The following is a 17,198-nucleotide window of genomic DNA, read 5'->3' as shown; positions in this document are numbered from 1 at the left end:
TGTCTTATAGTTTTCTGCATACAGGTCTTTTGTCTCCTTAGGTAGGTTTATTCCTAGGTATCTTATTCTTTTTATTACAATGGTAAATAGGAGTGTTTCCTTAATTTCTCTTTCAGATTTTTCATCATTGGTATGTAGGTATGCAAGAGATTTGTGTGCATTAATTTTGTATCCTGGTACTTTACCAAATTCATTGATTAGCTCTAGTAGTTTTCTGGTAGCATCTTTAGGATTCTCTATGTATAGTATCGTGTCATCTGCAAACAGTGGCGGTTTTACTTCTTCTTTTCCGATTTGGATTTCTTTTATTTCTTTTTCTTCTCTGATTGCTAAAACTTCCAAAACTGTGTTGACTAATAGTAGTGAGAGTGGGCAAACTTGTCTTGTTCCTGATCTTAGAGGAAATGGTTTCAGTTTTTCACCATTGAGAATGATGTTGGCTGTGGGTTTGTCACATATGGCCTTTATTGTGTTGAGGTAAGTTCCCTCTGTGTCTACTTTCTGGAGGGTTTTTATCATAAATCGGTGTTGAATTCTGTCAAAAGTTTTTTCTGCATCTATTGGGATGATCATATGGTTTTTCTCCTTCCATATGTAAATATGGTTTATCACATTGATTGACTTGCATATATTGAAGAATACTTGCATTCCTGGGATAAACCCCACTTGATCATGGTGTATGATCCTTTTAATGTGCTGTTGGATTCTGTTTGATAGTATTTTGTTGAGGATTTTTGCATCTATGTTCATCAGTAATATTGGTCTGTAGTTGTCCTTTTTTGTGACATCTTTGCCTGGTTCTTGTGTCAGGGTGATGGTGGCCTCATAGAATGTGTTTGGGAGTGTTCCTCCCTCTGCTATATATTGGATGAGATGGAGAAGGATGTTGTCCATTTTATTGGCATATAGTTGCTTGGAGTAATCTTTCATAATCCTTTGTGTTTCTGCAGTGTCAGTTGTTACTTCTCCTTTTTCATTTTGAATTCTATTGATTTGAGTCTTCTCCCTTTTTTTCTTGATGAGTCTGGCTAATGGTGTATCAATTTTTTTTATCTTCTCAAAGAACCAGCTTTTAGTTTTATTGACCTTTGCTATTGTTTCCTTCATTTCTTTTTCATTTATTTCTGATCTGATCTTTATGATTTCTTTCCTTCTGCTAATTTTGGGGTTTTCTTCTTCTTCTTTCTCTATTTGCTTTAGGTGTAAGGTTAGGTTGTTTCTTTGAGATGTTTCTTGTTTCTTGAGTTAGGATTATATTGCTATAAACTTCCCTCTTAGAACTGTTTTTGCTGCATCCCATAGGTTTTGGGTCGTCTTGTTTTTATTGTCATTTTTTTCTAGGTTTTTAAAATTTCTTCAGTGATCTCTTGGTTATTTAGTACCATATTGTTTAGCTTCCATGTGTTTGTATTTTTTACCATTTTTTTCCTGTAATTGATATCTAGTCTCATAGGATTGTGGTCAGAAAAGATACTTGATACAATTTCAATTTTCTAAAATTTACAGAGGCTTGATATGTGACCCAAAATATGATCTATCCTGTAGAATGTTCCGTGAGCCCTTGAGAAGAAAATGTATTCTGTTGTTTTTGGATGGAATGTCCTATAAATATCAATTCAGTCCAGCTAGTCTAATGAGTCATTTAAAGCAATTTTTTCCTTATTAATTTTCATTTTGGATGATCTGTCCATTGGTGAAAGTGGGGTGTTAAAGTCCCCTACTATGATTGTGTTACTGTCGATTTCCCCTTTTATGGCTGTTAGCATTTGCCTTATGTATTGAGGTGCCCCTGTGTTGGGTGCATAGATATTTACAATTGTTATATCTTCTTCTTGGATAGATCTCTTGATCATTATGTAGTGTCCCTCTTTGTCTCTTGTAAGAGTTTATTTTAAAGTCTATTTTGCCTGATATGAGAGTTGCTACTCCAGCTTTCTTTTGATTTCCATTTGCATGGAATATATTTTTCCATCCTGTCATTTTCAGTCTGTATGTGTCCCTAGGTCTGAAGTGGGTCTCTTGTAGAGACCCAGCATATATATGAGTCTTGTTTATGTATCCATTCAGCCAGTCTGTGTCTTTTGGTTGGAGCATTTAATCCATTTATGTTTAAGATAGTTATTGGTATGTATGTTCCTATTACAATTTTCTTAATTGTTCTGGGTTTATTATTGTAGGTCTTTTCATTCTCTTGTGTTTCCTGCTTAGGGAAGTTCCTTTAGCATTTGTTGTAAAGCTGGTTGGTGGTGCTGAATTCTCTTAGCTTTTGCTTGTCTGTGAAGGTTTTAATTTCTCCATCAAATCTGAATGAGATCCTGGCTGTTTAGAGTAATCTTGGTTGTAGGTCTTTTCCTTTCATCGCTTTAAATATGTCCTGCCACTCCCTTCTGGCTTGCAGAGTTTCTGCTGAAAGGTCAGCTGTTTACTTTATGGGGTTTCCCTTGTATGTTATTTGTTGCTTTTCCCTTGCTGCTTTTAATATTTTTTCTTTGTATTTAATTTTTGATAGTTTGATTAATATGTGTCTTGGCATGCTTCTCCTTGGATTTATCCTGTATGGGACTCTCTGGGCTTCCTGGACTTGATAGACTATTTCCTTTCCCAAATTAGGGATGTTTTCAACTATAATCTCTTCAAATATTTTCTCAGTCCCTTTCTTTTTCTCTTCTTCTTTGCTCTTTAGTTCTTCTATGTCCTTGTTAAATGTTTCTTGTATTTTCTCCATTCTATTTCCAAGATTTTGGATCATCTTTACTATCATTATTCTGAATTCTTTTTCAGGTAGACTGCCTATTCCCTCTTCATTTGTTTGGTCTGGTTGGTTTTTTCCTTGGTCCCTCATCTGCTGTGTATTTTGATAAACTTACTGTGTTTGGTGTCTCCTTTTCCCAGGCTGCAGGTTCGTAGTTCCTGTTGTTTTATGGTGTCTGCCCCCAGTGGGTAAGGTTGGTTCAGTGGCTTGTGTAGGCTTCCTGGTAGAGGGGACTGGTGCCTGTGTTCTCATGGGCGGGACTGGATCTTGTCTTTCTGGTGGGCAGGGCTGCAGCCGGTGGTCTGTTTTGGGGTGTCTTTGACCTCTTTATGATTTTAGGCAGCCTCTCTGCTAATGGGTGGGGTTGTGTTCCTGTCTTGCTAGTTGTTTTGCATAGGGTATCCAGCACTGTAGCTTGCTGGTTGTTGAGTGGAGCTGGGTCTTAGCATTGAGACAGAGATCTCTGGGAGAGCTCTCGCCGATGGATATTATGAGGAGCTGGGAGGTCTCTGGTAGACCAATGTCCTGAACTCGGCTCTCCCACCTCAGAGGCTCAGGCCTGACACCTGGCCGAGCACAGAGACCCTGCGCCGCTGCGCTCGCCAGGCCTGTCCGAGGGCCCGGCCGGCTCCCTGCTCCCGGCTCCCAGTCCTGGCTCGGCTGGTTAAGGATTTTTATGTCTGTGTTGGGATATTGGTTTGTAGTTCTAACGACTTTGATTTTGGTATCAAGATGTTGCTGGCCTCATAAAATCAGTGGTATAGTGTTTTATTCTCTTGTATTTTCTGAAAGACTTTGTGTAAAAATTTTTTTTTCTTTAGGTGTTAGGTAGTATTCACTAATGAAGCTGTCTGGGCTTTGACTGTTCTTTATGGAAAGTTTTTAACTACAAATTAACTTATAGATACAGGACTATTAAGGTTATCTAATTTTTCTTGAGTGATCTTTGAGAGTTTGTGTCTTTCCAGAAATTTATCTATTTAATATAACTTTTTAAATTTATTGACACAAAGTTATTCCTAATATTTTCCTATTATCCTTTTAATTCAAGTAGGGACTGCAGTGATGGCCTTTTTCATTACAGTTACTTGTAACTAATGTCTCTTTTCTTGATCAGTCCAGCTAGAGGTTTTTGTATTATACTTTTTTCAGAGAACTGGCTTTTGGTTTTATTGATTTTTCTCTATATTTTTTCTGTTTTTTATTTCATTGATTTCGGTTTTCCTCTTTATTATTTCCTTACTTCTCCTTACTTTGAGTTTTATTTGTTTTTCCTGTAATAGCCTCTTAAGAGGGATGCTTAGGTCATTGATTTGTGATATTTTTCCTTTTCCAATACACACACTTAAAGCTACAAACTTCCATCTAAGTGTTGCTTTTAGCTGCATCTCACACATTTTGATATGTTGTTTTTACATTCTTATTCAACTCAGAATATATTTTTTCTAATTACTCTGGTGATTTCTTCTTTGACTCATGAGTTTTTTTAGAAGTATATTGTTTAAGTTTCAAGTATTTGAGGTTTTCACAGGTATATCTCTGTTATTGATTTCACTTTTAGTTTTTCTGTGGAGCTAGAAAATGATTTGTATTATTTTATTTTCTACCATCTATTGAAATTTGTATTATGGCCCAAAATATTGTCTTTCTGGATAACTGTTCCATGTGCACTCAAAACCAGTATGTATTCTGCTACTGCAGGGTGTAGAGTTCTATAAATGTCAGTTAGGTCAAACTGACTGATAGTCGTATTAAAGTCTTCTATATTTCAAATATTATTTCTTCTGCCTCTGTCTTTCTTCTCCTTTTGAGACTATAATTACTCAGTGTTAGAATATTTGATCCTGTTCTAGAGCTCTAGGACAATCTATTCTGTATTTTTCACTCTTTTGCACTTTTTGTTTTGATTTGGATAATTTCTATTGACATAGCTTCAAGTTCACTAATTATTTTCTCTGCTGTGTTCAATCTGCTGATTAGCTTAAGGAATTCTTTCAATCTAATATTGTGTTTGTTGCTTCTAACATTTTATTTATCTATCTGTCTCTTTTGTATAGTTTCAATATTCTTTCTGAATCCCCCACCTGTTTATGGGCATTAACCATAGTTTTTGTAAAGTCCCTGTCTGATAATTCCATACCAAGATTTCAAAACTATTGATCATTTCTTCTCTGGTTCTTTTTTCTTGTTTTTGTGTGTGTGCATCTCATACTATTTTATTGAATTTTGGCCATGGTGCGTGAAAGAGTAGCAATTGAAATAGGTTATACTTATTTCAAGTTCTTTACTTCCTACCTGCTTGTATGCCCAGGACCTTGTCCTCTCACCCTGTCCCAAAGATGAAATTGTTTACTTGTACCATATCTCCTGTAGGGCTTTTAATTCTTTGCAGCTAAGTTTACCCAGTTGCCTGTGACTTCCACTTTCTGATTCACTCAAAGAAAAGCATGATTTTGTGGATTAACATTCTCTTTTTTGTTGTTAGAATGGAAATGATATTCTTTTGTGTCTTTCTCCATCCTGAGCAGAAATAGAACTCTGTTTTTTAAATTCAAGTTTCCATATATACTCTCTAACAGTTCTGTTTTGATAGAAACCATCTGTTGTAGGGATTCTGCTTGTCCTTGTAATTCATTATGAAAGGTCCCCTCAGATACATGATTAATTTCCTTTGTCTCTTTGGTGGAGCTGAAATAGGTAAGGGAAGGCATAGCCACAGTCTCTGCCACTGTGACCTGAGGGATACCAATAGGTAAATGGTCAGTTTGGGAGGAGACAACAGGAGGAAGTGTATCCCCCTCTCATTTCACTTCCCCAGATGCAAAATCTGAAGTTTCCTGCGTGAACGGGTGACCAGCCACCTGTTCAGGTCCCATGTAGGTTCTGGGGACACACAGACCAGCAGCTCTTCTCTAGAACACACACTTGGCCCATGCTTTGAGCTTTCTCCAGAAAGATGGAGTGGTCCAGGAAGATGGAGAAGCTCTGTCAGCCTTTCAAGGCTTGGACCACACCCTCCTAGTCCCAGAAGAGGGGCAAACAACATAGCAGATTCATCCGATTCATCCAACTACCATCTTCCCAGAAGTCTCACGAGGCCTTAATCCTGTTTTATTATTTCTAAATTTGTTTTCTAAATTAGTCTTATATGGCTCTTTTGTGTGGATCACATCACATCTGTGACCATAGCATACCACATCTGGGCCACTATTTCCTTGAATGCAAGCACTCGGAGGAGAGCAGTGTTTGAATTCGTGCTGTCTTAGTGCAATGATCTGACTTATTTGTTTAATAACATTAAATGGTGCTGATAGTACATGGTGTTTCTAGACTGGAATAAACCACACTTAGAAGGGAAGTCTGCAGTATCAGTTTTCTCCTTGTAGTCTCAGGTGCTCATCCTGTGAGGTCTTCAAATACCTTGTCCCCAAAGCACTCCTTGTTTACATACAGATTAAGTCCCTAGGGACACAAAAAATGTATTTAGTTACACAAGAGATGTCTACTTCTGTAGTCACTCTACTGTGATTTCTGTGAATAATTTATCAACTACTTAACGCTTATCAAATTTGATGAATTGTAGAAACTCTCTGTAAGTTCTCTTACTCTTTATCTCAGAGTTTGAAATACTGTCATTTTAAATAAACATGTTTCTCTGTAAACAAGAATTTCATCATCGGAGGAAGGAAAAAATTCTTGGTGTATCTGGTGCCTGTCCTCTAGGTTGTGTGTTCGGCGTCCATCGCTTCCCTTCATTGGTCTGGTGTCCTTGAGCTCATTGTCTCCCTGTATTTATTCATGTTAGCATCACCGTTCCTCTTTTTTATTCTGTTGCAGGTGCTGGGGTTCCCCAGTTCCAACCGATTGCCCTGAATGGCCGAATTCAGGTCCTCAGCAACGGGTCTCTGTTGATCAAGCACGTGGTAGAAGAAGACAGCGGCTACTACCTGTGCAAGGTCAGCAACGATGTGGGCGCGGACGTCAGCAAGTCCATGTACCTCACGGTGAAAAGTAAGGAAGAAGAGCACTTCGTTTTACCTAAGTAGGGCTTCGGGGGCTTCCATTTTCAGTGGTCTCCATGCATACTGTTTAAAAACAAAACACAACAAAACCAAAATGTGATTTGCTGAAGCTGGGGGTTTCCTGTCCCAAAAATATAGTTAAAGAGGACGGTAGAAGTTCAGCGATTGTCAGAGCCTATGAGTCCCCTCCTTTCTGCTCCCTTGGCCATGGCTACAGGCTCTGGGTCAACTAGCAGACGAGTGGGTCCCTGCCTTTGGCACCCACATTTCTCTCCCGTTAATTTTATTGTGGAAAAGCCCAGTGCACGCTCTCAGATGTATTCCTTTCAGAGGTCTATTCATGCTTTTTATTATCTGCAAGCTGGCTTGTCCATAGATTCATTTTTAAGATCCTTCTGAAATCCAGAAAGCAGAAACCTCATTATCAACACACACATCTACAAGAACAAAGAACGTGTAGCACTATGCTTAGGGTCCGTGTTGCTGACCCATTTTTTAGAAAAGGGCACTTTATAGTGAAATTATTTTTATACTTTGGTAACTAAACCACCAAAGAAAGGACCAAAGTAGACCAACTTCTACTGAGTACTGCTCATTAGCAAATGGTTGTACATCTAGTTTAAGTGAATGACTTATGTCTTTCTCCGTTTATATTCTTTACTACTGGATAGATTGTGATTTCTTCCTGACTACTAGGTTTTGATCAGACTTCCTCTTTTTTACTTTAATTATGCTGTCTGTAGGTTGTCAAGGATCTCTATCATATCATTTATTAGAGAGATTTGATTTAAAAGTGAATTCCAGTGGTGTGTGTGTGTGAGAGAGAGAGAGAGAGAGATTTAAAGGCTAGCTATGCACACACTAGTATCCATCCTATTTTACTAAGAATTTATTCTAGTTAACCCATTTTTTCTAATAGGACAGTGAAAATATCAAGCTGTCTATTCGGTATACTTTTATATCATAGACAAATTAAAGTTCTGAAATAAGGTTGCCTTGAAATATATTGTGGACATATCCAATACATACTTTTGACTTCTAAATATTATACTCCAGAGGAACTGATTTTCAAGAATCTGAAGACAAATTGTCATATCACTTAAATACAAAGTTGAAATCGTAATTTTTAAAACTAAGTTGATGAAATATTAAGGAAACCCAAGATCTGAAGACCAATACTGACCAATGTTGATCCATCTTTCCCCAACAAAAGAAATGTATTTTTCAATTGCTTTAACATATTCTAAATTTATAAAGCATTTTTTTCTATCACACTCATATATGTATCTAAGCTCTCATAGATACAGTGCCCCATGAAGGGTGTAAATACAGTCAACCATAGACTTACGTTCATGAATGAGAGAGCTTATGTCTTGAGAAAGGAGACAGCCTGCCTGCTAATCATAGTGGAAGGGAAGGAGTAAGGTGCACAGAGATGTGCCTTTCGAAGGAGGACAGAACCATGGTTTTGAGCGCATTAAGGAAAGCGTCAGGGGAAAAAAAATCTTTAAAAATGGGTAGAATTTGCAAATGTAGAACTTGAAGATTTCCCCACATCTCCTCTCTCCATACCTTTGATGCTGGTAGTGGATGTGGGACCACAAAGATGTCCCCCTGCCCTTAGTGAGCTTATTCTCCTGTGGGTCCATCAGGCCTGGGTGTGGACAGCTCCGTCCAGCAGAACGCGTCGGTGTCAGGATAGAGCGTGGGACACTGGGAATGCACAGTTGAGGGCGTGGTTTACACCCCCTGGAGAATCGGTGCCTACAGAATGGTACCCATGGCCTCTGAGTTCAGTCCTAAAGGGTGCAGTGGATTTCGAAAGAATTGTTGGGGGTAAACAGAGGCGCTCGAGGGAGAGAGAACAGAGAGAGCAGATACACGAAATCCAAAGACTCAAGGCAAGAGGTAACTGTGTTTGAGTGCTCTACGCGCTATGTGGAGGGGATTAGAGAAGGAAACATTTAAAGCGAGTGTTCGTCAAAGACAACTGTTCTTAGGGTTTGTCAAGCTTAGTTTCTCTCTCTCAAACTATACAAACTGCTAGCAGAGAGGCGCATTTATGGAACAGTTAATTTTACCAGTTCTTGATAACCCTCCGGTGGCTTTATACATAATTTCAGCAGGAACTAAAACAACATTGTAAAGCAATTATACTCCAATAAAGATGTTAAAAAAATCATAATATTTAAATTCTGAAAAGTAAAAACATAATTTAGTAGAGATATAGAAACACGAAGGCAAAAGATACACAGTATCTCTAACTGTTGCTCAAATGATACCATTTAAACAAAAACAACAGCTAACACGGGGATGGCTTTCGCTTGTTCTTTGTATATTTGCTTGGCAAGACTGTTAAGGGTATGAAAACTGACACGTTTAGGCTCTGCACATGGCAACGGGAGACCTGCCACTTGGCGTACAGCTCTTTGACTGAGAAAGCGGGAGGAAGTAGGAGTGGAGAGCGTTGGCTCTGACCTGCCGGGGGCAGAGCAGGTGCCTGGCTGCTGAGCAAGCAGATTGTATGTCGCTGCGCTGGTAACGGGATTACACCTGGCACTGCATCAAGGCTCTTCTTATCTGACGCTACCCAGCCTTACATCAGGCACAGTTTCTTTAATGTTTCAAAAGAAATTGCACTGCTTTCAGTAAGAATAGTAAGGACTCTCCCTTTTCTATAAGTCTTTAAAACAAACAAACAAACTGGTCTGCACATATTTTTAAATGCAGTAGGAGAGAACTTTCTGCCTGATCAGGCATGTCAGGAAATTAAGACAGCTTCTCAGATGAGAACTCCAGACGCCCAGGATGGCTGGTGCTGGGTTTTATACATATTTTAAAGACCCGAACTCTACTGATAGAGCCTGGTGTTGGGGTCTCACTGGCGACACCGGGGACCATGCACTGGCACTGGCTGGGTCTCCTCTCTGGGAAGTTTTCTTACCACGACTCCAATGCTTTCAAAACTCGCTCATCTAATAATAAAGCAATTTAACAATGAAAGCCTCCCCCCGACGCTTTTTTGGAATCAACCAGGAGCAGGCGCTTCCCTGGAGAGTCGGTTATTTGTGGAACCCACCTCCCCATCTCTGGCTTCCGGAGCCAACCCGGAAGGGCCCCAGTCCAGCCTTGGTCCTCAGGCCTCCCTCTAGGCAGGTCCCTGGGCCCCACGTGGGGACACACGCGTGTGCACTGCATGGGCACGCACCAGCTCGAGTCAGCTTTGGTCAGACAGTCCCCAGGCCTTGGCCAGTTCTGAGCAGACCTCAGTAATGTGATTTGACCTCAGGCTACCTCATGTCCTGCCATTGCCAGAGTGGGTGTTGGGCTTGGAATACAATAACCCATTGCTCCATTGCCCCCCCACCCCAAATAAAAGAATCCATAAATAGCCTTGGATAGGCCACCCACCCTCTGTTACTTCCCGCCCTCATGTGCTGCCTCTAGGATGTACAGGTGTCTGCGGAAACACCTGCAGTGCTGCTCTGTGGTCTCTGAAGGGAAGGAAGGAGCGCCCCCCCCTAGGCTGCCACGCAGTGAGGCTGCGACGGCCTGAGTCTATTCCACAGGGCGCTCCCAGGCCCCTGCCGGTCACTCTATAGAGGCCACTCTTTACTCAAGAGCAAGAGATACACACTTGTTTCTTTCCTTTGTTTTGTAGCGGGAGTAAAGTTTGCCTACATAAAAACACTAAATTACAGTTTTTTGCTTCCTTAAACTGTCAAGATGGCTTGCCTGTATCTCGGTCTAATGCTGCTTTCCCTCTATTATTTTAATTTGAGAGCTTCTCAATGAAGCCTTCAGAACCTTGGCTCCTGGGCCCCGGAAGGCTGTAGCTGATCCTGTGGGATTGTGCGATCCCTTGAAATCATATGCAAAAACGTATGTGTCTTTCTGGGAAGAAACACTGTAGCCTTTATATCTTTAAAGGGATTCCTGATGCAAAACAAGGTCAGCACGACTGTTCTAGAAAATCACGGCTGGGGTGGCCTGAAATGAAGACTGTGTGTCGTGCTTTTCATGCAGGGTATCTCAGAGCATCCGGATGGAAGTGACCAGTACACCACAATAGGGTCACAGGGCTGAGGAGGAATAAACAACCGTGAATCAGTGGAAAACTAGGTTTTAATGAAAACTGGGTTTGAATACTTCATCACCTTGGCTTCATGTCCACACTCTCATTGCAGCCTTGGAGCAGAAGAAACATAAATGAATCAAAGGCATATACCCCTGTGGTCAGCAGCCAGGCTTCCGCCTCACACGGCCTAGGTTCCACCCCTTCCAGTCCTGTGCCCTGGGGCAGGTGACTCACCCTCTGGGCAAGCCTATGTGAACCAGAGACAACTCTGTCCTCTCAGGGTTGCTGTGAGGCTGACGTGAGCCATCACACAGGAGAGCTTAGGTATTAGGTAGGTGCTTCCCAAGTTACACCCCCGCCCGAGACACATCCGTGCTGGTCAGAGACTACAAGGTGTCCCTGCGTCCAAATCACCCAGTTGACGCACTTTCGTAACTGTGGAGCCCACCAGCAACCCCCCGACCATATCTTACACATATGCACGCGCTCATAGTCTGAAGTCCAGTTGTCAAAAGTATCTGCAGCTTTCATGGCAATGTCCGTGTTCAGAAGTAGAGGATGGGGGCAAGCATGGGAAAGGAAGTGTGGAAAAACAGAGGGGGACCTGTGAGCTGGTGGGAGACCCCAAATGCCGATGCTGGTTGGTGGCTCCTTCCAGGTAGGGCAGCTAAACGTTTGCATTTCGCTTCTTCAGTGAGCCTGAGAGTCTACCAGCTAAAGAGTCTTTGGGGTTAAGAAGGGATCTGGGGGCTTCCCTGGTGGCGCAGTGGTTGAGAGCCTGCCTGCCGATGCAGGGGACACGGGTTCGTGCCCCGGTCCGGGAGGATCCCGCGTGCCGCGGAGCGGCTGGGCCCGTGAGCCGTGGCCGCTGAACCTGAGCGTCCGGAGCCTGTGCTCCGCAACGGGAGAGGCCACAACGGTGTGAGGCCCGTGTACCGCAAAAGAAAAAAAAAAAGAAGGGATCTGTAAGATGGGAAGGCCACTAGAGCAGCTACAATTGGTTGCCAACCCCGTTTCAGTTTCCCTCCTCCCTCAGTGTTAAGTGTTTAATCGTGTCCCCCTAAAATTCATATATTGAAGTCCTAACCCCTAGTATCTCCAAATATGAGCTCATTTGGAAACAGGGTTTTTGCAGAGGAAATGAGTTAAAAGGAGGTATGACTGGAGTCGTGCAGCCCTCCATCCAGTAGTAGCGAAGTCATACAAAAAGGGGAAATTTGGACACAGACATGGAGCGAATCAGTCTTGTGAAGACAGAGATTGAAGTTATGCTTCCACAGCCAAGGAAAGCTGGAAGAGGCCGGGAAGGATTCCCCCCTAGAGTCTTCAGAGGGACCGTGGCCCTACCAACACCTTGATTTCGGATCTCTGGCCTCCAAAACTGTGGTAGAATAAATTTCTGTTGTTTAGATCACCAGTCTGTGGTACTTTGTTACACGAATGCACTCAGCGATAATAGAGATCTTTTGCAGAATCTTGTGTTTGAGGGAAGCGCACCACAGCTAGGTCACCTGCTCCAGCAGGTAAATCCTAATCTGTCTACACTGGTGGATGTGAACTCTAGTCTGAACCAACCAAGGGCAGCCTTCTCCCTCTGAGCATAATTGGTTTAAGGATGGGCATGTGACCAGTTTTTGGTCAATGAAATGTAAGAAGTCTTCTGTGATATTTTTGAAAAGATTTCCTTATTCTCAATTGTAGACTCAGCAGGAGATGTTCATCTCTTAATTCTTGGCCCTGTCTGGAGGTGATACCTCCAGATACTCTATCATGGCAACCATTTTAGCATCATCTTGAGGATAAACCAAAACATAAAGGAAGGGAGAGTCAAGCCAACCAGAAAAGTTGAGATTTATCCCTAAGCTACTGCGTTTGCAGTCCCGCCGCCTCTGAATTCATCACTGAGAGAGGACCAATTACTTGATTGCTTTTCTGTCTAAGCCGGTGTGGGTCAGGGATTTCTTATTTGCGGCTGGAGGCGTCCAGACTAAGTAGGAAGTGGACAGATCATCAGCAGGTAATGGGGCTCAGTTCAGTCATACCCCCCCCCAGCAAGTCAGGCTGCGATCAGTACCCCTGAGAGGTTGAGGAGCCTTATTCTGGTTGAGGAGCCCCAACCAAATTGGCATTCATAGCATGATGCTCTGGGTTGGGGTAAGAGAGGTCTGTGGAGGAATGACAGCTGAGGGTCAGTGGCAAGCCGAAGGCCTTGGGCACATCCCAGAGCAGGGAGGTCGGTACCTGGTGGAGGGAGAGTGGTGAATACCAACAGCGTTTTTTCAATGTTTCTGGGGCCGGTATCCCTCCGAGGGAGAGAACGTGTATTTTCTCCCCTTACTTACTTACCTCTTTTTCCTTCTTCTGGTTGGAGGCCCCCTTCTACCCAGCAACTGAAAAGTTATTTCTGCCAGTTTGAGGTAATCGCTGCTCTTTCAAGGTTTCTCAGTTGATTTAAGATCTTTCCTCTCCCATGACCTCCGGGGGGCGGTGGCATCAGTGCTCTGGGTCCTCAGTTATCTGTCACCCTCCGTGCTGGCGTCCGCTGAGATGCCTACAGTCCCGTCCGGTCTCTGGCCATGGGGTCACTGCCTAGTGACCCACAGGAGCCCCTCTTGGTCCCTCAGCTGCCCCTCGTCAGATCTGTTCGCTTATCCAATCAGCAGCATTCACTGAGTATCACCTAATGTCAGGGACTGTACTAGACACTGCTTATCCCTTGAACAAGTTTACCGGCATGAGGCATACATCCCCATGGGGAGAAGGACATGCAGATGGGGATGTGACATAATGTCCTGCAGAGAACAGAATGAAGTAAGGAAACGAGGTGTACACATACTCGGAGAGAGCAGCCCAGGCAGATGGAATGGCAAGTGCGAAGTTTCGAGGTAGAAGTGGGTTACATCCGGGAACTAGCGGGGAAGCCATTGCTCTCGGAGTGCATTGAACGAAATGAGGCCATAGAGCTAGGCAGGGGCTAGATCCATGGTCATACTTTGGACTTGATTTTAAATATGATAAAATGCCACTGGAGCATTTTGAGCAGAGGGAAAGCATTATAACAACTATAGCTACAACTGATTTTAAACCCCTGTCTAATTCGGACAATAACACTCAGAATTGTAGGTTATGTGTGACTTATAGGCGGCACAGAGGGAGGCAGGGGAGCCTCCGGCAGAGCAGGTGGGAGCAGTTGCCGCTGTCCCGGGGGAGACTGGGAAGGTTACATCTCCCACAGTGTCCCAGGCGTTCACTCCGACTCTGCTTCTCGTACCCTGTGGTTAGAGGGGCGCTGCTCGGGAACCCAAACAGGTCCCTCCAGGCCCCATTCTGAGCTGTTAGAGCTCAGGGTTCCTTTAGGAGACCCTCACCCGTGACCAGCTCTCCTTCTCTCCTGAGTCTCCGTCCCCACCCCTAACCCCACCCACTTCCCCAGTTCACCTGGTACACATTTCTGCAGTCTCTCCAGATTTGCACTCTTGCTTCTGGTTTACTAAGCTGATAGCAAGAGGCAGTGCTAGTGGTTTCCACCGCCCTTTCCTATCATGAGAGACCTCACTCAACAGTTTGAGAACCATGTGGGTATTTATTTTGCTGGTTACTGAGTTTATCTATTCCAAGTAAGCATCCTGGAACTGAGGAAATAGCCACAAGATGAATTTGAAGATTTGTTATGTCCACTGTAAGCTGGCCCTAAACCAAAACACACTGATTCCCTGACCTGAAAAAGCCCCTACCCTGATCGTTGGGCCAGGGTAGTCTTTTGGTTCTTTAAAAATTAGTGTCAGTTCAGGGTCACAACCCCTACACTTAAGGAGTCATTTTGGTTTGGCCGCTTTTAAGGTTTTCTTTCTCTTGGGATTTCAGAGTGTGACTGTGATGTTCCTGAATGTCGTTTCCTTTGTATTTGTGTAGATTTGGATTGAGGAGTTCCCTGGACCTTTAAGCTGATACCTTTCTTCACACCTGAGGTGTTTACAACCGTTGTTTTTTCCAGTAATTCTCTCTCTCTTTTTTTTTTTTTTTGTCCTATTCTTTCTTGCCTCTTATTCTAGGACACATATGTTAACCCACTGGATACCCTCCCAATATCAAGATTTCTGGTACTTGGATCATTTTTCTTCCATCATTTTTCTCTCTCAGCAGATTGCATATTGTTTAATCTACTTTAGTCATTACTGGCTCTCCCTTCAGGGAGAATTTATTGTGATGTGAATGATAAGTCAGAGCTTATATGTTTTCCACACATGGTTATAGGCAGTTGTCCTAACGTCATTCATTGAGCATCTCATCCTGCCCTTACTTTCTGAAATAACAATTTCATTTGAGGGAAAGATATTTAAGAAAATGAGGTCTCAAGTCAAACTTCCTGGTTAGCTCTGCTAATTGCTAGCTGTGTACCTTGGACAAGTTACATAAGCTTTATGTGTTTTAGTTATTTAGTTCTCCAGTCATCTCAGACTGTTGTGATGGGCATGAAGTGAATTAGTATAAACATATAAATCACCCAAAACATAGGAATAAAGTTGGATCCCCACCTCACACCATATACAAAAACTAACTCAAAACAGATAGTAGACTTAATGCAACAGCTAAAACTGTAAAACTTTTAGAGTAAAATATTGGAGTAAATTTTTATGTCAGTGACATGAGAAAAATTACATAATTTGGACTTTATAAAAATCAAAGCACTTGTGCAGCAAGAAAATGAAAAGACAGCTTGGAGAATGTGTAAAAATATTTGTGAATCATATATCTAATAGGATACTTGCATCTACAACTCTTACAACTCAACAATAAAAACACAAATAACCCAATTAAAAAATGGACAGGGCTTCCCTGGTGGCGCAGTGGTTGAGAGTCTGCCTGCCGATGCAGGGGACACGGGTTTATGCCCTGGTCCGGGAGGATCCCACGTGCCGCGGAGCGGCTGGGCCCGTGAGCCATGGCCGCTGAGCCTGCGCGTCCGGAGCCTGCGCTCCGCAACGGGAGAGGCCACGGCAGTGAGAGGCCCGTGTACCGCGAAAAAAAAAAAAAAATGGACAAAGGATTCGATAAGACTTTTATCTAAAGGAGACATATAAATGACCACTAAGCACATGAAAAGATGCTCAACATCATTAGTCATAGAGAAATGCAAATCAAAACCACAATAAGATACCACTTCATACCCACAAGGATGGCAAAAAACAAAACAGAAAAACAGACAAATGTTAGCAAGGTTGTGGAGAAATTGGAACACTGTACGCTACTGGTGGGGATGTAAAATGGTCAGGCTGCTTTAGATAGCAGTTTAGCAGTTCCTCAAAAAGTTAAACATACAGTCACCGTATGACCCAACAATTCCACTCCTATGTATATACCTAAGATAAATAAAAGCATATGTCAACACAGAAACTCGTACATGAATGTTTAAAGCAGCACTAACCATAATAGCTAAAAAGTGAAAACAACTCAAAGGTCCATCAACTGGTATATGGATAAACAAAATGTAGTATATCATATAGTAGAATATTATTCAGTCCTACGGACACATGAAGTAGCAATATATTCTACAACATGGATAAACCTTGAAAGCATTCTAAGTGAAGGAAACCTGGCACAAATGACCGTATATCATAGGATGCCATTTCTATGAAGTGTCCAAAATAGGCAAATCCATAGAAACAGAAAAAAGATTCATGGTTGCTGAGGGCTGGGAGGATAGGCCAATGGAGAGGGACTGCAAATGAGAACAAAGTGTTGTTTGGGGGGATAAAAATGTTCTGGAATTAGAGAGTGGTGAAGGTTGCAGAACACTCAACTGTACACTTGAAACATGAGTTTCTGGTATGTGAATTATACTCAATAAAGCTACTATTTTTAAAAATTCCAGACCAACTAGCAACTTCAGGTGAACCCGTGCAATGGTTGTTAAGAGTTTAGGTTTTGAAGTTAGATAATCTGGTTTCAAACCCCAGGTTCATGGCTTCTTAGTTACGTAAACTTGGGCAAGTTCTCTAACCTTTCCAAGCCCCGTGTTCCTCTTCTGTAAAATGGAGTTAATTGTGCCTACTGTCTCAAGCAGCGGTCCCCAACCTTCTTGGCACCAGGGACTGGTTTCATGGAGGACAATTTTTCCATGGACCGGGGGTGGGGACCCCTGGTCTAAAGCTAGGAGGAGTAAGTGATAGAATATTCTGACAGCAGAGTGTCTGAAAAAGAGGAAAGATAAGCTCTTCATTAGTGGAAGCTGCTGCACTCAGGCCCTAAATGCTCATGGATACTTTTGCATTGAGTTGTCTTTTTGTTTTGCTTTCTTTTCTTTTCTTTTTAATTTCTACACCCTTGTCTTGTGGTTAAATAACTG

General features: G+C 42.3%; 1 protein-coding gene across 1 annotated transcript in view; it reads left to right on the top strand.

The window, feature by feature from the left end:
• DSCAM (DS cell adhesion molecule) overlaps positions 1 to 17,198 on the top strand; it is a 759,593-nt gene that overhangs the window by 517,718 nt on the left and 224,677 nt on the right. The window contains exon 12 of the mRNA XM_024120069.1: positions 6,590 to 6,763. Within this exon, the coding sequence (XP_023975837.1) occupies positions 6,590 to 6,763 (174 nt within the window). The remainder of the gene's footprint in view (positions 1 to 6,589; positions 6,764 to 17,198) is intronic.

This window comes from Physeter macrocephalus, chromosome 8, assembly GCF_002837175.3.
Source record: "Physeter macrocephalus isolate SW-GA chromosome 8, ASM283717v5, whole genome shotgun sequence".
Lineage (NCBI taxonomy): Eukaryota > Metazoa > Chordata > Mammalia > Artiodactyla > Physeteridae > Physeter > Physeter macrocephalus.
The sequence above is the reverse complement of the archived record's forward strand: the minus strand, read 5'-3'. Positions and strand labels throughout refer to the sequence as shown.